This window comes from Nyctibius grandis, chromosome 12, assembly GCF_013368605.1.
Source record: "Nyctibius grandis isolate bNycGra1 chromosome 12, bNycGra1.pri, whole genome shotgun sequence".
Taxonomy (NCBI): domain Eukaryota; kingdom Metazoa; phylum Chordata; class Aves; order Nyctibiiformes; family Nyctibiidae; genus Nyctibius; species Nyctibius grandis.
This window is the reverse complement of record NC_090669.1, coordinates 19,232,664-19,258,579: the sequence shown is the minus strand read 5'-3', so window position 1 is coordinate 19,258,579 and position 25,916 is coordinate 19,232,664. Positions and strand designations below refer to the sequence as shown.

At 37.0% G+C, this 25,916-nt stretch overlaps 1 protein-coding gene across 2 annotated transcripts in view; it reads right to left on the bottom strand.

Moving 5' to 3' along the window:
- CDH13 (cadherin 13) overlaps nucleotides 1–25,916 on the bottom strand; it is a 484,188-nt gene that overhangs the window by 6,955 nt on the left and 451,317 nt on the right. Inside the window, exons 12-13 of one of the 2 annotated variants that reach the window (XM_068411196.1) lie at nucleotides 13,246–13,479; nucleotides 11,711–11,926 (exon numbers count right to left, since the gene is read on the bottom strand). In XM_068411196.1, the coding sequence (XP_068267297.1) occupies nucleotides 11,711–11,926; nucleotides 13,246–13,479 (450 nt within the window). Of the gene's footprint in view, nucleotides 1–11,687; nucleotides 11,927–13,245; nucleotides 13,480–25,916 lie in introns of those variants that run through there. The other variant, XM_068411195.1, reaches the window with a different exon arrangement.

The window sequence follows — 25,916 nt, the reverse complement described above, 5'->3', positions numbered from 1 at the left end:
ATGAAGCTGAGTATCATTAAAGGGCATTTGTTCAATCCTGACTCAAAGGAAATAACACTAGCTTTTGAATTGGCAAAGCTACTCTGAATCTTTAGGAGATCCCTGGAGGTCTTCCTGCTAAGGACAGGCACTTGGATATGATGAATGAACAGCAGCTGTAGCACTGAATTTCTGTGCAATCTGTAGGCTGAAACTTCACCAGAGGAATCTGTCAGCACAAAATTTATAAATATCACACAAATTCAAACAGCTAGTGACTGCTTCACCAACAGCTTGTAAATAAAGGGCAATATATGTTGATTTATGTGCAGACCTGAAGAAAAGCTTGTATATTTTACATCATATTGACAGATATAATGAATGTTACCACCTTATACACCTTGCTTTTTCTGAGTAAACTATATATTAAAACTAGTTAGTTCAGCTTTAATTATTAATATGCTTTTTTTCTGTCCTAGTTTTTTGTTTCCTGAAGGCTAGATTCTCTCTTTCACAGCATAAGCATGCTTTTGATTCTCCCTGTTATCCACCTGCCTCTTCAAGCACCACCACAGCTCTTCTTCCTTTCATCCCAAAGCTCTCCAGTCCCTGCCTAGACTGACTTTCTACTGAAATTGCTTCTCAGCTTCATCCTTTCTGACCTATCAGCTGCCTTCGACCTGTTTAATCACACACCTGGAAATCTGGTGTTTCGCTTGGCTCCTGTTATTCCTCCTGTCATTTTACTATTATTTCTTTAATCATTTTTCTATCACGTCCTTCTGTCTCATTCCCTCCATCCCAGGTTTCTGGGGAAACCTTTCATTCCCCACTTTAATTTCCTTCCCTTCTCTGTGACACCATTCATCCACATTCAGCAATCACTTCCGTGCTCACAGTTCAGAGATCTTACTCTCTTTATCTGCTTTTCCATTTAGAGTGGAATGTCGACCTCTAGCTCTGCTACCTTGTCGATGTTTAGCTGACAGCTCTGCACAGCTAAAACTGAGCACTTAAATCTTTCCCCTGAAGCACTCCCTTCTGGTTCTTTCTTTGACTGCTCAGGACAACTCTATCATCTTGCCTCTTATTTAAGCCTAAAACCAGAAACAAACTGGAGGAAGTTTTTGTCATGGAATCTCCTTTCTCCATCTGTATATTTAGGTTATGTCTTAATCTGGAAGATTCTTTTTCATACATCATCCCAAAGGGCTTTTCTAGCCATTCAAACAGCTAAATCTCCTACCCAGGCTCTCCTCAGTTAGCAGTTTTGCAACATCTTTTCACAGCCCTCAAAAAATTCCAGATACTGTGCTCATATCCTGCCAGTCTTTTGCTGTACAGAGCGTTTTCCTAGTCTGCCGCTTTGACAAAACCTCTGTTACTCTGACTCCTTTGTGGCCTCTTCCCTACTGCACACATTTTCCTGGATTATCCCTACATGACCCGTTTTTCCTCTCATTCATAGCTCATGATGGCAGCTTTCATTGACATGTTTTCAAAGAAACCTGTCTGGGCTTTTTCCCAGGTTTTTCCATGTAATAGGAGGAGCTCCCTGCAAGCATCCATAAAATGCCATCTCCTTAACATCTACTTTTGCTGACACATCTACACAAGTCTTGGCATTGGCAAAGGGTGCCAAGACTACTATGAATTCAGCTCAGCCCTTGCACCAGCCTTAACTGAGGCTGTGTTGAAAGAATTATTCCAAACACTGTTTAGAAGGATAGTATATACCCCTCTGCTCATTAATGATGACTGTAAAGGTGGATTTCTAAAAGAGGAGTGTTTGGCTTTTAAAATCAGATTCAACATTCATAATTATGTGCTGTAAAATTTCAGTAGATAATAATCTTTGGTAGTTCCAGTAAGAATACTGGAGATCAAATCTGTCTTCATTCTTTCTATTGCACAGAAAGCTGATACAAAATTGCTTATGTCCAACAGAGCAGTAAATTAGTCTAACTTTTAGTTTCTGTGGTTAACATAAAAGTTTATCATTTACAAATTTAGTTTCTAAAAGTATTCTGATATAGTCATATAAGGTGTTATTGGACAAGCATTCTGGCCAGAAACTCCTTTAATACAAAATCTACAGAAATCAAGAACAACCAAAGTATGGTGCAGAAAACTCAATGATGAATGTAAGCAGATCTGCTGAAATGAACAGAACTGCTCTATTATAAATTCTTCAGGGATCTGACAAGCATCTGGTCCATATTTAAAATCTCTCTGTTCTCCCATCTGCATTTCCAATGTTCATTATTGTTTTCTGTATAGGAATTGTAGTTTTCTTGTTTGCTTTTTTCTTTCTTTATTCTCCCCATAAAGAAGCACCAAATGAAAGTTCCAGAAATACACACGCACTGCCAAATTAGGGTCTACATCTTATTTGAGCCCATCTCAAAACAGCTAACGTAAAGACTACTGACTTCTAGTGTTTATCCACTGACTTCAATGGGGTTGTGTTGATGGTTGTTTTGTTTTTGTGTTTTTTTTTTTTCCTGGACCCATTCTTATGTATTTTATATCACATTATTTAAAGTTTACAGCTGGCAACAGCACATAAAAGATATTAGTATTTAAGGAATACTGTGAGCATAAAACATGCAAATAATGTGTGCAGGGAGCATATTTGCTGATCCATTCTAACTATCTCTTTTAGGAACTTAATGTCCTGTTAAGCCTGTGCTTGGCAGGTTTAGCTCTGTACACTAATGACCATTATGCCTAGTAATTATTGTATTTTCTTTGTATTTGCTCTTAAGAACAACAGTGTCTCTATAGCTGGTCTCAGCACTCAAGAATTATTACACACCACGTGTTGTTTTAAACGTGATTTCTGTCTACTTACAACAAGGAATTTGCTGCACACAGCTGCAGGCATGAGAGCCACGAAGGCAGTGTGTGCATCATTGCTCTTAACGTGGTCACTGGCCACCTTTCCCTTAAGGTGTCTGGGGAATGCACAGGCAGCATAAAGCTACCATAGCTATATATAACTTCTTTCTCCAGAAATCACTCTCACTGAAGTCTCTAATGTGATCTTCACCATTCTTATCTCACAGTTCTCCTCTGCTCTACCTCTTTGATGCTGGAGACAGCCACATTTCTTTTAAGATAACAGTCACATAGTGAGATAACAGTGAAATAGGCATGTTTATTTTTATGTGCTTGCTGTCTGAATTATTACTATTATGGTTAATGGGTCTCAGATAAGAAAGTACAGCTTGTTATAAACAGGTGGTGTCTGTTGGTATTAGTACTTTGGCACTGGAAGATGATGCTTGCTGGTCAAGAAAAATGACAAACACTGTACATGTTCATCTGGATCTAATGTACTAATAGTACAGAGTGTAATAATGCTATAGGAATATAGGGCTAAGTATGCAGTGTAGGGTAGGGAGATTCATGATGTAGAAACTTAAATGGAACAAAACCCCCCATCTACTCCCACTAAAGTCTGTTGATGTTGACTGTATTCAGAAAGTCAAGAGTTGTTGATGTTGATGGTAAACTCCACAGGACAGAACTGAATTGTCACCTAGTCATGGGGTTTTGGATGCTGAATTGGTTTGAAAAAGGAGCAAGCCATCTACTACAGACTAAATGTTTATAGGACGGACTTCTTCAATGACTATAGCTACCTGTCTGTTTCACAGTGTGCTACTTCAAGGTTTATTCCTTACGCTGAGCCACAGGAAAGAAGAAAATGGAGAAAAAAATGCACATAACTCTCTGTTTTAAAGATTTCACAATGCCTCATCCTAGGAAAAAGGCAACTGGTAGCATGTAACCTCATTCACTATGGTTCAGGTTGCCAAGAGCTCATATTCCAGCAGAACCCTTTAATCAGCCAATAAACAATCTTGTTTGCAAAATGACTTCTAATCTGATAAATTTAGCTGAACAATTGAAAATATTCAGCAAATTAAATGAATAAGTACAGTTTTGAAATAGTAGCATTGAACAAGTCTCCTAATTTTTCATATTTATATATTTTATATATTTATATTACTTCCAGACTGCAGGCAGTCACCTCTGGAAGCAATTTCATGTTTATGATGAAAATGAAATGCAAAAAATATAACAGCCAGCCAACCTTTTAAAGCAATGTGTAAATCCTTAAGCAGTCAGATCTCTCACCTTCCACAGCAGTACAGCTTAGTTTGCTATCAGTTTTTAATAGGTAGAACATGAACTTAAGCAAGTAGTCCAGGCACATTCAGATCTGTAGATATACACTAATCCCAGCTTGAAATACTAAAAGAATCATCTGATAAACCTCTTATTAATCAAGAATAAAAAGGAGAGGAAAGTATTATCCTTAGAAGCCATGGAAAAGAGAAATAAAATTAGAAAGATGCCAGGTTTGGCTATGTTGATATCAACCTGACTATTTCAAAATTTTTCAAGAACTTGTAAGTGTGAGAGCTTACATAAGTAAGTACTAACCAAAGACAGATACAAATTAAGCGTATGGGTAATGTAAAGCTTTAAGATGTAGTCTGAAATACTGCAAACATCGATGGCATTTTAAAGGACTTTGTGAGTATCAGCTGTCTAGCAGAGAGGCAAAAGCAACATCGTCTAACCTTTAGGCACAACAAATGGTCCCCATTCATCTTCAATATCACATATCACATCTAAAGCTGAACAGCAAGCTGTGCACGTGGAGAGCACATTTTGAGGTGTTTGGATGTTATAGAGTGGGTAAATACCCAAGGATAGAGACAGTGAAAAGAAACAAAAATCCCATGGTGTATAGTGGCCATTAATGACAGAAAAAATATTTGAACTCGTCATTTATTCAGTTCTAGTCATAGTCTACTCCAGAATGATTCAGATGATAACTGTCTAAAGTTATATATGTATGTGACTTTAAGAGGTTGCTCAGAAAAGAATTACAAAATATTGTATATCAACAGTTACTGTTGAGAACCATTGAGAAAATGAGAACATAAAATGTTCATTTGAATTCACAACACTGAATGGTTTATCAAACCAATCTCTTTAAATGTTCATTTCGTGCCTACAGAATGACCATCAGGAACAATATTACAGCTCTTAGGGAAGGAGCTGTATTTGTCAGTAACATTTTTCTCTTTTGCATTCCTAACACACATCTTCTAAACCATCGTATTTTTTCATGTCCATGCTTCTGGAACATGTTTGGATGGTTTAAAATGTGCGTAAAATGCCATTTCCCACCTAATTGACTCAATAAAATGTAATGTCATTAAGTACATTTTAAATATGCTTATGTACAATTTGAGAGTATTTCTGTTTGTCATGTCTACATGAGTAGGTATATAAACATCCTGTCTCCAATTGCATCCGTACATATGGACTTCTGTGCCATTTCAAGCCCCATTAACTTTAGGTGGGCTCCCAAAGCCAGCTGCACAACAAATTGCAGGACTGAGTACACCTGCAGAGAAATTAGAAGACTGGACACAGAGGTCTGTGTTAAAAGTGAGATTTAAATCAAGTCTGTCTTAATTTGAATGCAATCCCTTAACCCCCAAACCAGCCTTTCTTTACTAGAATCTAATCAACCAAAATCTTTAAGGAGACAAATAACAATGGTATTTTTCTCATACACGCATTAGAATGCATCTGTATTCACTGATAATTTAGCAGTAACAATAATAATTACTATGGACAAAAGCATCTGTAACAAAGGTAATAAATATTAGAGTAAAAGTGAATATTGCTGTTGTTATTGTGAGATTTATATCACTGGAACTCACTAATATCAGTAATTTCCAGTTACTTGGGTAGCATCATTTAGCTTCTACTTTACGTACCCACATGGTATGTACTCTAATGCAAGAACGTAACTTAAATTAGAGTAGTGAAAAAAAAGCCCCCAACAAATCACCCTTCACAGCAAAACTCACCCCATCTTGGTAGTTTTTGAAATTCCAGCCAATATAGGGATATTTTACTTCTCAGAAATGGGAAAATTTATCTTGCAAAATTTCCTAGTCTTGCTAATAAACTGTTTTTTTTTTTCTAAATTAAATGTCACTGCTCTGAAAAGTAGAAAATTGCTGTAGAAGATTAAAATATGCTAAGTCAACCTAAAAGGTTAAGGAAGAAAAAAGGTATTGTTTTTGGCAAATTCACCTATTGGGAATGGTTCCTCTGAATCTTCCTCTTTAGAACTACATGGAACAGGGATCAACTTTTTCTTTTTTTTTTCTTGGGAAAAACAAAAATCCTACTGTAAAATTAAATAGTAATTGAGCCCTGAAAAAAATATACTACCTGATTGTCTAAAACTAAGCCAAGTAACTCACAGTAAAGGCTGAAAACTCTGAATCTGGAGGTAACAAATCTGCACTTGTAATGGAAAGAGCAATGACCTTAAAGGTCTTCTCCATTTGAAACCTGCGATGATTTTGTCTTAAGTCTTATGCCATTCAAGAACACATTGCCTCAGTCTTCAGGCATTTGATGTTCCTGCACAAATAACATAGGATATACAAGAGCTACAGATGCTTCTGTTGCTTTAAAAAATGAACTAGGTGAAAGATAATACTGCAGTTTTAACTCTGGCTGTCTATGTTCAGGGAAATTAAAATCCACCAGTTTAATATAATTTGAATTTTTCTAATGGTTTAGTACCAAATACATAATTTTCAAGGGGAAAAAAAAGTCATTTTGTCTATTGACCCTGTAGCTGCATTCCTTAAATTAGAAAAACATTATAGTGAGAGACAGCAGGCATTAAAACAGGAAAAGTTAGTGGAAATTAATAGGAAGTTAAATTCAAGGGTATCTATCTCTGAGGCTTCTTTGCAATCGCAGCACAGACATCCGTGCTAGTCTGTTTTTCAACACACCTGAGGCCTTTCACCCTCAGTTTAACAAATTAATTTCAATGTAGAGACCTCCAGCTTATTTAATTTCTTCATAGCATTGTTTCCCCCCCAGTCTCTCACCTTACTTTCTGTTCATAACAATGGAATACTTGTTTAAGCTCAAGTCAACTTACTTACAACTTTGTAGTCCACTGGCCAGGTTAACAAAAAAAAGTTTCATATCAATGTTTGACAGTCAAGTAAGATATCATTTTTTTTTTCAACATGAAGTGTTTAAAGTCCAGTCTTTTTCTAACAAGGAAATATAAGTAAAATATTATTGCTAGTGTAAATTGCTCTGAATTCTGCCTGCTCGGGACATGCCTGTTGTGCCTTTGGTTCTTCTTTTAGTCCCTTGATTCAACACATTTGAATCTAACTCAGTCTTTTATGTTGGTAGAATATAAAAGGAAATATGAAACACAATTATCATTCTGTGATTATGCAGTTAAGTGAAATAATTATTGGTGAATCAAAAGTCTAGAATTCAAATACACCTTTAAATAATAATGATATAAATAATTTGTAATTGATATAAAGCCTAGTTCTGCCAGCTATAGTAGTTCTTTCTCAGTATCCTATAGGGCCTGGGTCATTTTTTGTTGCCGTTGTTCATTATGACAATATACACAGATTTGTTTTTATCTTGATCTTTTACTTTTTTAGCTTGTTTTGTTTTCTCAGTCACCTGTATGTAACTTAGTTCCTAAAACTTCTTTGATGTGTGCCTTTGATTTGGCTTGTTCTGACCAAGTTCCTTACGGAAACTTACTCTGCCATGTCATTGCCAGTGGACAAAAAGAACAGCTTTACCCACCTCAATATATCTTGAGAAGAGGTTGCTGTTAAATGTTTGTTAAACATATATTTGCAGTGATTTGTTATGAAATTGATGATACTTAAGCAAAATTTTCAAGGACAGCTATTCTCCCTTTTAGGTATTAGATCTCCCTTTTAGGTATCGTTCAACCAATACCTAAATGAAATATCAGATACCAATTTGTAGGTTGCAATAAGGGGCACAGTTTTTCCCCTTTCTCTCCGTCCCTCATCTGTATGGAATATTGTAGATACTACCCTACTCAGAATGTTCAGGAGCATTCCAGAGGGAACTTGTTTATCATTCTAGTGTTGTTGAGCACATCACTTTTTGGTTACATTCATTCTGAATAGAACTATTGTAGCTGTGTCAGTTAGTTAAAAACATGGGATGACTGAGACAATATAGCAGTAAGGGACAACAGGGACAATCTCAGACCCAGCACCAGACATGCTGCATAACACACTTTCTTCCACTTTTTCTCTTCCTCAGGTAGTCCTCCCTGACTAGGAACCTAGATCTAATTTTTTTATCTGTTCTCTTTCCTCAGGCTGAATTACTTAATTCTAAATTATATCTAAACATTTTGGTTCTATCTTGTCTCCAGTAGTGGCTAGGAAAAGCTGGCAGAGGACAAGATGTCACTACACTAGGTCTCATCTTAAACATGGTGTCTGCATTAATGACAGACAGGACTTAATATTCTTTCCAATATTTGTTAGCACTATTATAACTTTGGTAAGTCCTCTACCAAGCATCTTTCCAGCTTGACTTCAGTGATTCCCAGTGGTAATAAGTTAGGTTAAGGACAAAATATGCAAAGATGCTCCTTTGTTCAATCAGCTCTGTATTCACTGTCTTTTAATTCCACCCAACACCTTACTGTTTTGTTGTGGAAAATCAGCAACCTGCACGTATACTTTGGTGTCTTATATTTTCTATTTCAGGCTGACAGGAACTCCTAATTTTTTCTTGTTCCAAGTATAGCTACCTTTCCAAGGGCTTCTGGGCAACTCTGCAGTTTGTATCCCATTATCCCTCAACATACTGAACACAGTAGGGCAGCTACAGAATAGGCAAAACTGCTGCTTTTTGCATGCATTACAGTTTTAATCAGGCTCCTCAGTTCTATGCTCAGATACTTCAGAAATCTACCACATATGACTTCTTCCATGATTTACAAAGGAGGCACATATTCTAAGTATAGATAATAATTGCACCATTTAAATGATAATACCAAGATGTTTTGTATGGGGAGGATATTCATGCAGGGCATTTTTACCATGAACAGCTCTTTCATAGGGCTATCTATCCTCACACCAGATGTCAAATACAAAAAGAAGTACTTTGGCATGAATAACAAAGTTCATTTGACTGAAGGATTTACCTCCTAGGAACAAGAGCCTCATAAAACATAAACACTGGGAGCAAAGTGAGCCACGTAAGGGCTTTTGCAAAAATTAAACCCATAACTTGCCACTAGAAATGGGATATTTCATCTGTTCAATAAGCACTAAAGTTCTCTTTGTTTTTATGGCATCGTAATCTTTGATTACTCTGATAAATATTTGGACTATACAAAACATTGCAATGGAACTAATCACAGTTATAAAAAAAAACTATGTGCGAAAATGAATTGGGAATGCAATGATACCAGCACATTTAAGGGAAGTTCAAATACAGAACTACATTATTTTAACTGGCTCCTGGCCTCATTCTTTTATGTCTCCATGTAGTCATTTACACCTGAGGAAAATGGTTATGAACGTTGTTATGCTTGCTGGCTTTGCACAAGCGTGATTAAGTAGCTGTAGCAGACATGGAATACCAGCCTTGCTCTGCGTGACTCACAGAATCACAGAATCAATATTATATATAGATCACAGAATCAAACCCAAACCCAACCAACTGAAACCTAAAACCCAAACCATGCAACTGAATAGTAGCAAATTTTGGCAAAAAAAAAATGTGATCCTGTGTTGAGGATTAGGTCTCTCTATGCTGAAGTCTGCTGTGGAAATCATGCTCTCACTAACAACTGTGCATAAAACAGCCTCTGTCCCAAGAGGGAGATCTTTCCTTCCCCTTCCCTTCAACTCACCCACTATTTCCCCTTGTTTTAGTTTTACTGCTCAGAAAACAGACCGGAACATCACACTACTGACAGATTACGTGCATAATCTTACTCCACTCTTCGTTTAAAATTACAGCTCTCTCTATACTTATTACAGTACTCTGAATGAATGTAGGGTTGAGGAAGGCTCTAGGCATGTCTCTATTGTTTACAGTGTAAAGACTATTCAGTGCTACTTATTCTTTTACAGTAGGATAGGGAATCCCTCTGTTGTTCAGAGCACTGGGCACCATTCAGATGCTAGGGGCCTATATTCTGCCCACAGTTCAGCTGGAGAAGACCTGTACTCAAGAAGAGCAACTCAAGAAGAGCTTTCTAATACCTAGAACTGCTTTTTATAAGTTGATGTAAGGAAAATGATCAGACTGCTTTAGGGGATAGAAAAAGCAACATGATTACTTTGAAAAGCAAAAAGCTTTTCTCTACCTCATTGTATTCTGAGCAGATGCATTAATGTAAATAAAGTTCAAGTGCAAATCATGTCAGATAAGGAAGTAATTCTGGTGGTGAAAGTTATGCCTAGTACAGCACCAGCAACATTTATGCAGTGGTAACAAGAATATATTTGAATCAATGGGCTGCATATTTATAACACTGCTGCGATAGTGTCACGTACTGTCAAATATTTTTAACATATTACTTCTAACAGCTGAAGTCTGTGTTTGGTTCCAGCGGACTAAACCCAGAATAACTGAACCAAAGCCAATGGAGATACTTCAGATGTCACTGATTGGAACAAAGAACGTGAATTTGCACTTAGCATTTATATAGTCCTTCTCATCTTCAAAGAGCATCACAAACATTAGCTAGTTCTAATTCTATCACAATGACCTTCATGCTAACCTTGTGGGATAAAAGTAATACACTATAAGAAAAAAAAACCCGACAAGATGTGTAACCAAGCATACACCAAGCCTCAGATGTGTAAACTATCTCTGCCTTGACCTCTATCTCTGCCTCATGGTAGATTTATCTCATCAAGAACATAAGGCATTTCTCACCACGGCTCAGGTATTAATTCACCATACAATGTATTTTACTAACATTAGATGACAGTAATAATCCTTGAATAAGAGATTTACTATCATAGTTATAGGATACAGCTATTTCTTTTTTAACAGATAAGGAATTCAAAATAATACTGCATCAAAAAATTCTCTGGAATCTGTCACAGGACAAGTGAGGGACACATCTAGATTAGATGTTGCTATTCCAGGGCTTTGAATTCCTACTCTTCAGTCATTCTGGGATTTTTTTTTTACTCCTCCCAATTCAAATTAGGAGTTTTGCAAGTCTCTTTCAGAAAGCTTTCTCAGAAGCAGCAGAATTATTCCTTTATGTATTAAAATTATTCCTTTACGTATCAGTTCTCTCTGCCCTCCAACCCAGACTTGCAATTTGATTATCAGTTCTGGGTGTCTCTAAGCCCAGATTCTTGAATAAGTTCCCCCTGTTCCAGTTGCTTGCACACTTTCTTCAGAGGAATAGATTGAAGCAGACAGTACTCATTTTCATGGTGACCCAGAACAGCTATTGTTACAAGAACACATTTAATCTCCTGTTTCTGTTTTTGAATTGAATTCAAGTGGGGAGAGATGAAAGAAAGCATCTCACAGATCTGCTACTACAGCTGGTACTTCTTAGTTTATCATATCCTAGCTCTAATTCTCTTGGATTCTTCTTAAAATTATGGCTTCTATTTCTTAATTTGACAACCAGGCATTCGTTGTTATTCTTTGACTATGAAAAAACCCTCCCCTCCCTCTTCCTCAGGAAAAGAATCCCAAACTTACTGCATTATGATATCAATGTATGAATTTAACTTCTCCCTTGATAGGTTTTCTTATGCAGTGTACAAATGAGCAGCTAAGTAATATTTCATTACTTACAGTTCAGGAAAAGACTTACAAAATAAACTGAAGAGTGAAAGAAGGATAAGGGTCATGCTGATATGAAGGGCATCAGTTGCACTGCAGTCCATTTTGGATTTCTTGCAGGAACACACTTGTAATTTCAGTTCTGTGTTGTTAGTCAGAGGTGGTTTTCCAGAATCTGTCACTGAGATTGGGATGTTGTAATTGGCCTTTTGCAGGTTTTGAAGCAGGATGACCTGGGCATGAGTATCTGCAAAGGGTAAGGTGAGAATTAACCAAATAGTGGTTGTTTGGAAGGGAAGAGGAATCTGCAAACAATATCAGACACGCCACAGTTACTCATGGAAATTAAGAAGAGAATTAAAACACTCTAAGGAAAAGATTAAAGAATTGAATTGAAGGTAAGAAGGGGCAGTTACAGAAATTCTGTCATGGGCTGAGAGCTAATTGCAAATGTATTCCACCCTGCCCAAGACAGACTTCTAAGAGCCCCTTTTGTTTAAATACATTATTTGGTCTGCAAGTTATTGGCAGAATTTGCCTGTGGAAACTAATATACTAATGAAATGCTAAGGCATGTCATCCCCAAAGCAACACAAGAGGGAAGAATATATCTATTTGCCAAAGGAAAAAAACCCTTCTTGCAAAGAAATACAGGCAAAACTGCTTAACTGCTTCCCTGGTTTGAGAAGACAATGAAGGGAAGTAATGCCCCTTCAGATCCACAGACCTGCTCCACCTGAGCAGCAGTGGGTCATAACAGCTATTGGTGCCCAGGTGAGGGTGCTAATTCTTTTAGGGGGTTTAACAGAGCAGTAGTTTGATGTTTGGAGAACAGCAAAGAAATTAAATCTCCACTTTGTCCGTGAGAACCTGCAGGCAGGTACAGACAACACATCCATCTTTATTTTTTTCTAAGAATATTAAATGAACTGCTAAAGATTTAATAGGGACAGTGATAAATAATACATGCTAGAAAACAAATAGAAAAAAATCTACATTAAAAAGGAATGTAGTACTTGTGCCCACAATTTGCCATATAAACCTTCTGCAATCGCATAATGTGCACTTTGATCCTTTTACCAACAGCGTATGGTCCCAGTGCATTTGGCTGTTTTATTTGTAGAGAGTTCAAACACTTAAAATTGGGAAGTTTTTCAAGTACATTGCTAAAGCCCATGCAAAAGTTTCATGCTGCCCTATAGTAAAGCCTTGTGCATCTCATGCAAACAAATTCCATGCCATGAAATATGGTAATATTTACAAAACTGGAAGTCGTTAGTAGCCTTTCTTTAACACAAAGCTAAAAGAGAAAAGTTTGATCAACATAATAATAAGAGGAAAAAAGTTCAAATTTTAGAGACAATGCAGACAGACTATTAGTATATCCCACCAGGCAGCTGGTCCAAGCAAAACCAGCACAGTGTAAAGCAGCAGCAATGGGTCCATCCTGCAAGGCTTTCACGACAACTGCTCCTGAATTCACATAATGGGCAGCCTCAGGGTGAGTGTACTGGGATGTAGAGGTGAGAGGACTAAATGCATAAGAAAAAAAAGTAATAGACTTACTGTTAAGCTTGGTGATTCTCCACAATTTTTCTGGGCCAGATTGTTTATTCAGTTCAAATTTGAACGGATCTGTGTTAGGATGAAGGTCTTTGTCTGATGCTCCTAGTACCACTACCCTGAGATCTTTTGCATCGTCACAAACTTTTGCCAGTGTTGGATAAAGGGATGGGACATTGTCATTGACGTCTTCCAAGGTGATGTGTAAAGTTCCTGTACCTGTAGCAGGAGGGTTACCTATGTGAAAAAACAAACATATGTTTATTAAATCATACTTCCATGAATAGTTGCTCTTATTTGTATCTTCATGCTTGCAAAGGGAAGTAATTTTCATAGTTCTTACCTCTGTTACATGAAAATTACTGCTTTAAAAAACTGATGAGTCACTATTGTTAATTCATTGCTATATTTTCAGAGTGCAGCCTGTGTGATTCTCTACAGTATGGGTAATTATTCTAAGGAAACCTCTGGGAGTGGAATATTTTGAAGCTAAAATGAGATTAGGACATGAATAGATATCTGGAAAAGAATCTGTTCATAAACACATACTGAGGGAAACATAGTAGGAAGCATCCCCTGGATAGCAGGGTATTAAAAGAATCAAGAATAGGACAAGTAAGAGGAAGAATAACAGCACAGAGGAATCAATTTGTATGGTGGGTGCCCATAAACAGAACAGGACCGGATCATTCCCCAACAACCCTTAAGGCCACATTTAGTTATGTCAGCAGAAGTGAACCCTGTCAACATGCAACTCTGGAAAAAGAGACCTTTTATTTACTCAGAGCCACCCTGTGTTACCAGTGGAGTTTCAAGCTTTCTCAAATTATTTGCCAGCCTGCCTCAACTCTGACCTGAACGAACCAGCTTCAGGGGTGAGGATGCTGTTTATTCACCATGGTACCTCTAACAAGTCTTTGCACCGAGGCTGTGACTGACAAACCAGCCGTGGCGCTGGAAGTGTTTGTAACGGAGATGTCTGCCCACTGGGAGCCGGACTGAGACTAGCACCTCATTTCACAGAGGTCAGAGAGGAGCTGGCAAGTGGTAATAACTTTCAGTTACCACAGATGTGTGCCATGGTCGAGCCAGTAACCTACTGTTTTCAGTCAAAAGCTCAATCTTATTACAGATTCCTTTGCCATCCCATTTGAACTGATCGCAAAGTTTTCTAAAGGCATGTTACTTCATTTAATACCGTACTTAATTTCTCATTTGAAATGCTGCGCTTCTGGGTTGTTACTCGTTTTTCTGGTTTAGTACACAAGATCTATGATCTCTGCACTTCCCTTAGCTATAAACCCTTAGCAGGTGGAAAGGATTCAAGAGGTTGCACTTAACCTGTAAAGCACTAGTGCAATGTGTCATGGTAGTTTTAAGTTTAGCACTGAAAGAGGTACACTTTAGCATAATTACCCTGCCTATAGCAGCCCAATAAACTATGGAATTATTGCTGCACTGTGAGTGCATCCTAAGGGAGAAGCAAACACTCTGTGGTCTGGATCTGACAAACTACTAACTGTAGCAGAATGCAATTAGTCCTTTCAATAACAAATGTTACTAATGGTGACACTTCATCTGTTTCATGCACACATAAATGCATAACAAAGGCAGAATTTTCATAGCTCTTTAGCTTTCCCTTCCTCCTCATCTTGCACTTTGTCATCAGGAGGGTTAGGGTTGACTTCCTTTTAATGAAAAAGAAATTATTTTTCACTTTTTATTGGACTAATTGAATTTGCAGAAAGACTCCAATACATTTTTTGTTCTTGATATATTATTAAGTAAAGTCATACAGCAGAATGGATGAAAAGACATTCGAGTATTTGAAATATGATCATAAAAGCCAGCCTTTCATGCACTTAATTAAACTGCTGTCTTTAATTTTGAATGCATTATTTCCACACTGGACTGATAATGTCTTATGCGCTGCCCTTCTTATCTTTCTCTGAAGTCAGTAATATTAAAATCTGCCTTTTGAAATTAAGAAGCCAACAGCATTATGACTGTACTGTTATTTTGTCAAACACAGATATGGCTGCTTTTTCTCTGCCGTGCTAATGTCTCACTATCTTTGTATGGCTTATGGGCCAGTCCACTATTACGCACAAATAGAGAGAAAGGAAATTGCTTCTGTCCGTTTCAATGGCTTATTCTCTGGTTGGTTTATTTATAATGATTTAAACAAAATCTTTGGGGGATTTATGAAGACCTCCAAAAGAAAAATAAGGAAATGTCAAGGTCATAAACTGAAGCTTGTTAACAGGCATTGTCATAAAAAATCCAACAAAAAAATGAATCAAGGAAAAACAGTCACAACATATCCATTGGTAATATATGACTTTCATAAATTTGACAGTATTATGCCTTTGAAATAATCCAAAAATCCTATGATCTCCAGACAGCTTTGGTTTTGAAATGAAAGATTTCCATAGCATATTTTAATTCTGAAATAAGACTCTTAATTTGTGTTGGAAAACCTTGCAGATGAAAGCAGAATTGATGCATAAACCAAGACATAAAGGGCTCTGTCCAAAAACCCTTGGGAGCAGCTTTTCAAAAGAGCTCAGCTCCCATTTTTGTCACTGAACTGAATTGGCCATTCCCTCTGAGGCTGAACACTTTAAACCTTTTGGTGCCTTTAGAGCCATTTGGGATAGAGATAATCTCAAATTCCTGCTAAGGCTCCCACAAGCTGTGAACATACTATGACAAACATATGAATGAAACAGCGTTACTCATGTGTGTAAAAGCTACTAAAACAGAGACTGGAGGATGGCTAATTTCATACTGAAAGAAAGTGAAAGCTTGGTATTGAATCCTGATTTTGATATTCTAGGGCAAGACTGAGAACCTTAACAAGTAGACTTCAATGAGACTGAAATGTAAGTAAGATCTTTCAAGTCACTTACTTAAGCTCTGTGGGACTGGAACTTTGATGCACAACACTAACAAAGTTCAGATTCATCTTAGAACATGCTGCAATTGGAAAAGTATGATTCACTTATCTGAATTGGATCAGGACTGGTAATGTCTTCGTATCCTGGCATTAGACTACAAAGCTTCTAATAGCAGTCTTCAGTTAGGCAATAGCTACTGCTGTTGTAAGAGGAAACAAGTGAAAAATAGGCTAACAAAAGTAATTCTGTTTCATGAGTTAGAGAGTGCCATAGAATAAGATGCAGTGTACTGTCTGGGAACTAGAACCTGTAATGCAAGGAAGGGACTGTTACTAGAAGATGTAGATGTTAAATGGGATTTTAGTGCTATCAGCATAACTGACCATGTTGCTACCTTTATTTTTAAAAAAAAGTTTCAAAAGAAATATTATAGAAACTGATACTTTGTATACTTGAATTTTAATGAAAAGCCATGCCAAATCATACTAGAAGTATTAGTGTAAAGTCTTACATTATAAGCCCTCTGTAGAAACACATGACCAAGGAATTTGAAAACTGGCATTCAGTTTTCATCCAAAAAGCTCCCATAGGAACCATGACAGCATTTAGACATCTAACTACTCAAATGAGACTGCCAATCAGGTAGTTAGTTTCTTAAAAGATACCGATTACACACAATGATGGCCATGGACTAAGATGACATTTCTCTTACATATCAAGACTTGCATAAAATGGCATGTCTAACAAGCAATCATATGGTTGAATGGCTGATGACGCATTTAATCTGAGCATAACATTTTTATGGACATGAATAGCCATTTCATCTTTCACTTTCTCATTTTTCTACAGAAATGTGATGCTGTTGTGTACAGATTTCTAATATGGCTGAGCTGTGCTCTGTGAAATTAAAGGGAGTATATGGACTGCTTTGAAACTGAATTAAGACATTCCTAATCAGTGTACATTTAAGTATCAACAGCTGTCATTTATTTGTAATGACAGCAAAAACACAGAGTTAGGAATCACCATGCAGCAGGTGAGATTTTCTGTCTCGCACAATAAGAAGCCAAGCACCCCTTAAAAGTCAGTGAAAGCTGAGGACTTAAATTTTGGGTGTATTCAAAGAAAAACACATAGTGTGACTGAGGCTTGCCTACACAGCATCCTATTTCTTTGCACGATGTAAACACACCTGGACTTCTACCTTGTCTTCCTACTGTTAGCATCATAAAAGACTGATAGAAGGATCCACACTGCATGAGTAAGTCCACAGTCTTGTCTCAGTGTCTCACCACATCTTGTGCAGGCAGATCTACAGAAGCTTTAAAAGTCAATGCAGATGCTAACAACTATGTAGCCTCAAATAATTTATATGAAAGTTAGTTTTATATGTTTTAACTCAAAGTGTGACTTTCATGCAGCATTTTGAGTTCATATGGTTTTTTTCACTTAACGCTAAGGAAGTCTTGGAGAACACACCACCGGCTGCACTGGTACCTGGGCCATGTCGAGTTGCTATTTTCACATTCAGTAGTGTTTTTGTCCACTAACTGAGCTCTACCAACAACAGCAACAGTGGAAGAACCAATTTAGGCACTTCACTGTTGGAATAACAACAGTTACCACCTTTAGACACTGTGTTCTCTTCTGCCAGTACAGCTGAGCATGAGGGTAGTTAAAAGTAACCATCCATCTCCACTAAATTGCCAGTGTGTACTTAGAGAAGCTGGTCAGAAACATTGCTCTAAACTGGTAGGACATTTTCAAGATGGAAGAGTTGTTTAAATGCATCTCAAAGATGAAAAAAAGTCATGAAGGTTTAACCCTTTTCTTCCAGCTTTCCCTTTCCAATTTGCAGCAAATCTCAAGATTAGCCTAAATGACCCTGATTACATTTTCCAAGCATTCAAAAACATATTCAGAATTTAGAAAACAAACAGATTTGGACATTTGAGATTACAGTGAGTTTAGATTGTCCTTGAAAATGAAGATGCATATTCCTTAAAGCAGTGGGAAGGTTCTTAAGAACATATCCAAGTAAAACAATTGCTTGAACATTGCTGCTTAAAACATAAAATCATATTCTTTGGTCAACAGACTACCCAAAATCAAAGAATTAAACTGATGTTGTCCATCCTACCTTGAGCTTTCCAAGTTCTGAAATTTTTAAATCCCTCTTTGGAATAACTGAGGTGTATTTTTTGTATTTTTTTTCCTTTAGAATTAGGTATTAAAAATATTTTTATTTTAAGATTTAAAGGATATTATGAACTAAACAAATGAGATGTAAGAATATTTGTTCAGGTAAATAAAATTTCATTTAATCTGTGAAAACCAGCAGGAAAATCCTCAAGAAATATTTACTCTTCTAGTTCGATTCTTTTTTTCAGTTTGACACCAAACTTGACTTGATCTAAAATAGAACAAGTTGCACAAGGGAGAACAAGGATTATCAAACACAGAAAAGTGCATTTCCACTTGCTACGTGTAAATGGGCTTTGAATAAATCAGATGAAAGTCAGTTTACTTGTAAATAATATAATTTGTCTAGTGGCACAGCTAAGGAACAAAGCATTGGTAATCAACTAACAAGAAGAATGCCAGATACACAAATCAAAAAGTGTTAAGACTGGGGGAGACAATGAGACTGTATGTTTTTACTTACATTTAGAAAGTTCACCTAATGGTATCAAAAGCTAACCATAGGAAATCTTATCTATTTAGAACTCTAATGGTTTGTATCTTGGTCATTACAGCAAAGGAATATTTATGTAAAAGCATCTACATAAAAAAATTTAATTAGAAACAAATATGAAAAAAAAGGAATTAAATTTGAACTACTATACCTTTTTTTTTTTTAAAAAAAAAAAAATAACATCAGAAACCTTGGATTCTGCAAATATTTATCAAATTTCCAAAAAAGAAAAATCTAAGATCTGAGCCACAGTATTGCTGGAAGCCAGAATAGTTTTTAGGAAGAATGGAGCATGAACTGTCCCATTTCACATGCTCATTATGAATGGTAAAAAGACTTCTGTACTCATTTCTTCTTATTAAATTAAGCTTCCAGCACCATCCAATTATTACATATTATCTATGCCCTTCTATGCCATGATGCAGAAATTACAAGGCCGTTTAATTCCTAGAGCAAGCAATAGGGTATCCATTGCCATATAGATTTCCTCTCAAGCTGACAGTGTGGAAATTCATTTATTCTAAATTTTCTAGAATATTTATGCTTTACCATTTAGCAGCAGTTATTAATCCACTTGCACTATCACTTAATGTAACCCAGAAAGCTCAGTTCCAACTTTTTTTTCCCCACTTCTACTTTTTTTGCTGCCTAACAAAGTTACACGGATACAAAATGAGTGAGCAATTATAGTAAGAACAGTTTTTCTTCATATTTGAGCAGGAAAAATAGCCTTTGAGAATGTGGGCTTGCTAATTTCTGGCACAATTACCTTTCCTCTGAACCATAACGAATAAAGCTTAGTCTCTTAAAACTTCTATAAACTACATTTGAATCATATTCATATTGAGGTCAATTTGGAACTGCAACGACGCCTCAAGAATTTACTTCATTTTACTCCCATGTAACTAACTGTAAAATGTAGGACTGCCTAGGATCTCTCCTTGGATGTGGATTTTTCACCAATTTCTATATTCTCAGCTTCATATTTGCCTGGAGGAGAATACAGCAAGAAAGGAGGAGAATAAGGAATGAAAAGAGCATTGTAGAAGTTCCCAGATTGTTTGGAGGGAGCTATGCAACCAGCGGTGCAGTACATGGTCAGGCTAAGTAACAGGTTCTCTCTGTAAATTACTATACTTCAGATATGGACTGTGAGAAATAATGCTTCCTGCTTTCTAATGATACTGATAGGAGAATCTAAACACAAATTTCTGTCTCCTCCCTGATGTTTTTTTTCCCCTCCACATGCTGTTTTTCCAATCAGAAAATGTGTGCATACTAGGGGATTTGGCAGCAGGTACCTCACTGCAGGCACAAATCCCATTCAGGCAGGCGTATTCCATTACATTTTGTGTTCAAGCTGAACTCTATTAATGGTTCAACTAGAGTAAATGGAGCCAGCAGAGGGGGAAGATACCAAGCTTTGGGTGTGCTGCTCAGAATCTGACATATTTGAAAACTGGTCTCATAAATGCCATATGCTGACATTTTGTGTAAAAGAGGTCCCAAATTTCCCTGAGTTGAAATTTCCCATGAGCTGAAATTTCCTATGCATTTTCTGTATGTATTCGCATACAGATATTTTTAAAAATGTATAAAATAAATAGTCTTTAAAAGTTACAGTCCTTCGTTCATTCACTCAAATAATATATGCAGATCCTATTTTTGAGTAATTACATTTTAAAAGAGCACAGCTCTTTCAGCATATCAAATTGCTACTGACATATGCCATCCATCTTAAATACTGTTTTCAGCATTCTAATTTCTTTTTCTAATCATGAGTCTATGATGACAAATTAAAACAATATTTTGTGTGCAATTCATATTTCACTGAAATTTAAAATGGCAAGAAAAGGATGAGTATTCAATTTATTTTCTCTTCTCAATTAATACAGCAATTAAGATAAGGGGTATAAAACTGGCTTAATTGGGTTGCCATGGCAACTAATTGCCTGATTTCTTCAAAAATAGCATGTTTTAGGTGGAATCAATCTGTGGTAATTTAATTATGTACATCATGAAGCAAGAAGACAGGTTAGATACATGTAAGGAAAAATTCTAATTGCGAATTGTTACCCACCTCTCTGTTACTCCAATTTTTTCTAGATGTTGTCTGTTACTGTTCATTACACATAGTACAGAATGATAATTTTCCTTCTTAATGATTAGGTGTATCGACACTTGCACAATAAATGAGATTTGGAATTGCTTAGGTGTATCTCAACTGCTCCTTGGAAACAAGGAAAAAAGTGAAAGCAAGACCCTCACTCCCTTCTTCCTCATTTTGCTCTGCAAGTACAACAGGGAAACTGAGACAGTGCCACTCAGCTGCTTAATTTATACATCTGCAACTGGCCACAGTCATAGAAGCAATATCCAAGTTGTTTTGTTTTGTTTGTTTGTTTTTTTAACTGGCCAGCATAGCTCGAGGCAAACACTGAAGTCACACCAATCTAGAATCACACCTTTTTATAGTCCTCCATATCTCTTAACCTTTACCTTCCTCAAATAGATATACTCCAGTAAACAGAGGTTACTGCTCCTGAAGCTTATTTCCCGCAGCTCAGCCCTCCTGTGGGACATCCTGCCTGGGACTGCCGATGGCTGCCATGCAAATGCTTATGTTAAACACTGGGCATGGCGATGTCATGTAGGGAGCAACCACTTTCACAAAAGAAAATAGTTGATTTCACTCATGCACTATCGCTGTAAGAAACAGTGCTTACTGGGATTTAGTGCATTTAAACCTACATCAGGTAAAAATTTGAACCCTTAACTCCATCTCTGAGTATCTTTAACATCTGGAAGAGATGCCACATTTTTAATGACATTTCTCCTTTATGTTTAATGTAGTAGAAGTAGTTATATTCCCAATTTTTGTCTCAGTAGTCCCCTGGCGACGAGAATAGCAGGGGAGGAAGGTGGCACACTCACACGGGATGAGAGTGGGAGAACACTGCTGCCTGCTTTTGTGGGGTGCTGCTCCACCAGGGTGGCATGAGAAAAGTGACGTTGAGAAGCACATTTCACCAGATCAGCAAGCCTGGGCATTAGTGTTTGATCACTTGTCCCCAGCAGCTGACGTACTTGAACAGCATAGGTAGTTTTTCCATGTATCAGGCAAACAAAGGTAACCAAAGTTTTTCTTCTAAAGAGAGAGAAAATGTTACGCAATGGGGACATTAACTAGGGTATCATGCCCCTCCGCAATAACATGAGTGATTATTGCATAACTAAGGTAAATCTGGATATATTTTATTATTCATCTTTCTTAAAGGAAAGGGAGAAATCCATTTTAGCTTTTTAAAATTTCACACATTTTACAGCTATTTTTTAGCTTCATCTCCAAAATGTTCATGTTTTTTTTCCTCCCTTACTTTTTCTAAATTGTGACTCAAACCCTCAGAACACAGGGGAAACAAGACCATTCCTGGAGAGTTTTTAGCATGACTGACCTTATGAGAAAAACATACGGGTATTCTGCTTTACGATAGTCATCCCAAACACTCCAGTGTGTAATAGGATCTGTAGGGTGACACTACAACATGGTCACACAGCTAATTTGGAAGGTCTGTTCCAAACAGATTTCTTAAACTCAGATGATTTCTTGTACGTATTTAACGTGTGTGTTTTACAGATACACTCCCAATGAAAGCACTGTATGCTTGTGATACTGCATTGTTTTCAGCGATTAGAATGCTAAATTCAGGAAATAAAATGAGCACCATTATTGGCACTTGTTAATTGAATGAAACCTTTGACGTTTTCCAAGTTTGCATAAACCTGACTTTGTCCTGTTATGAGCTCATTCTCAGATTAAACACAGTTCATGACACTTTAATGTGTTAACTCTGCTTCATGATATTTCCTACCAGTGTTTAATTTCTTCTTTAATAGACCAGAGACTCTATGTCCACACAAGTCTTTAATAAAAAGTTTTCAAATTCTAAAGACACTACCTTGACCTTTACTGAAATCAGAAGTACAGAGAAAATTAGGATATTCATTACAAAAAGTCCTTTTTAAAGTGAAATTTCCCCCAATAAAAGGTCAAACTTTATTATCTATAAAATTAGTACTGTGTCCATCAAATTCGCTCTTACACATTGTTTCAATTATGTTTGGAAAAGGTACAGGAACTGTTTAGATCAGAAATAACATAATTCATACTTAACTACCTTTCTCTGCAGTTAATTTGATAATGCTGAGAAATAATATTGCAAAGTTCAAAAAGAATGTCATAACCAACTAAATTATTTCCTGCAGTGGCATGACTCCATTTTCTATGATCTATTCATGGTTACTGTCCTACTGGTAAAGAAGAGTTGTGTGATTTACTGAAAAAAGATAAAGATGTGATGGATTTATTAAAGAACTATCAAGCATGAAGCTCCTGGTTTTACTTCCAACAGAAATCTTCAGCATTTTACAAATAAGAAAAATGCCCTGACATTTGTCCCCTGCACTGAAGCGTAATAACAAGAAGCCAGTGCCTGCTGAATCCAGTGACAGATTCTCTATTGACATCAGCGAAAGGGTATGAAAAAAGTATCACTGTGAGTTTTGTTTTCAGCTGTCTCCACTCTTCACCCAAGATAGCACAGGAACGTAAGGTCATTCTAAAAAAGAGCTGATCATGGAATATGATGGTACAACACTTTTCTGTAATTTTATAAATTCTATATACTATGAATACTAATAGAAAATAATATGTTTGTTTACTGTTTTAGTGTATATCTAAGGTCCTTTAGCAAGGTCTAAGGTCCAAGGTTTTATTTTAGAACCTCGCCTTATTATAAATACTGTTAAAAATTAGCGCACAACCCACCGACGCCCTTCCACAGTAAGCATCGTGTCTGCAATCCCTTGTTCTGACAACGTTAACACTGCTGAAACTCCTGTTAGTGCTGTCAGAAACTGCACTTGGGGGAAGACGGTTTAGGCGTTGTTGATGTGGCCACGCGGACATGCAGACCTCTAACTGAGCTGGCCTGTCTAGGAAGCCTTGCAAGCACCAGTGTGGTGCTGGGCCTGGACTGAGTGCTCTGTGTTACGCCTGGAGCTGTGCTGGGTACCAATTCATGCTGCTGTACTGTGCAGCGGACACTACCTGAGCTCTTCTGTAGTTCCCAGTTAAGAAAAGGAAAATAATAACCTACATCAAATGCTTTAGAAAAAAGTATCTCTGATTAAGTATGGTTTTTTTTTTATCTCCTCCCTTTTTGCCCCAAGTCTGTTATAGCCCAAGGAAATGACTATGTGCAAAGACAGCATTGTTCTGTCTGCGAACAGAAGCAATCAAACCGCAGGCGGACAGCGTGTGAACTGAAGCGTGCGTGTCCCATGGCAGACCTGCCCGAAGCGGAGCGGTGCTCCCCGGCAGGGCCCAGCACCGCTCTCCTGGCCAGGTGTGACCAGAGGCAAATATCTGTGTATGACCGAGGGTGAGGCTGTGGCTCCAGGGGAGCTCCTGCTCCTCTCAGCTCCCACAGATCTCACTCTTACGTACTTACACTGACCAGTAAATAATTTTTCCAGTTACCAACCTGCTTCTAAGTTTGATGTTTGGTAATTAATCCAGGGGTGATGCAGACCACAAGGTTAATATCCACTATTTAAGTTCTGCTATTTATTGCCCCTTCCACATGTGGCTGAGTTACATACAGTGAAGTAGTACAATACTCCTGAATGATCATTATTAACACTTTAGCATGACAGTACTGAATGAACACACGTGGTTTCTAATTACTTCATTCAAAAAAGTCAATACTGTTGGAGTAGATTAGCTCCTGTGCTAACAGTACTGCAGAATTACAAATAAACACAGTAACAGCGGCTTGAATTAGACACTGACTCAGCACCTCAGCTGAACAGGATTCCTTTTCTCTAACCCACATTAAATATCCTCTCCTGCTCTGCTCTTCAGCACACAGACACCTTCCCCTTCTCTCGTTTTTCCAGAATGGAAAAAATTCTGAGAATTAAGAGGGATCACCTAGCAGTGAGCTTCTTGGCTTAGAATAGATGAGCAATGCGTGTAACTGCCCTAAACGCAACATAAAGGTTTACCCAAAAATCCACTTTCATCCAGACTGGTTTCCGCAGCTGGAAATACTCAGCCGCTTGTTCCATCTATTCTCTTTGAGGATATTTGACTCCACCTTTAAAACATATGCAACTTTGTCCTTTGTTCCCTCAATAATATTATCCTGAATTTTCACTTTCATTGTAAGATGACATTTCCCAGTGTATCAGATTTTAAGATGCATTTAAAAAATCTTTATCCAATAGCAAGTAAAAGACAGAAATAAGTTTAGTGCTACATTTTTCTCATGGAAATTTCCTAAGAAAAATATGTATATGAATATATAAGTAAATCATCATCTCAGCAGATTATTTTTTTCTTTTATACTTAAGGCGATATTTTCTTTTTCCTCTCAGGCCCTGCAAATGTTCCCTGAGTCATGTGGTTACAAAAATGTAGAATTACTCTCCTAAAAAGAACATTTTACAATTCATCACCAGGGCTAAACGAGCTGCAGCTGTGAAAAAGCGTTAGCGTATTAGCTGTTATATTACATACAAATCTTTTATTTATCTTGTGCCTTTAGCTCTGGAGATTTGGAATGTTCAGGATTTTCTCTTTCTTTCTCTGCTCCAAAGTCACTCACTGAGTTTTCACTAGATAGTTTAATTTTGATTATATTTGACAGAAGGAACTTTAATCCACACAATATGTAAAAAATATCGTATTTTAACAAGGGTTTTTACTTGTTTTTATTGTCACTGTTATTGTATTGACTAGAATAGAATTCAGCATATCAGGGATGAGTTGTTATTGGTATTTAGGTGCCTTAGGCTTACTAACTGCTCAAATATTATGAAGAAATTAACTCTGATAAAGATGATTTATTACTTTCCAAGAATGTTCACAGACTATTTGCACCTAGCATTAAGATTTCAGTGCAGGAATAAATGTGTGAGACATAACTTTACATCGAAGCTGTTTCAAGTTTAAGTTGTAAGTTAATTCCTCTGTGTTCTGTTTGTCACAATGATCTCTAACACCTTTAGGTGGC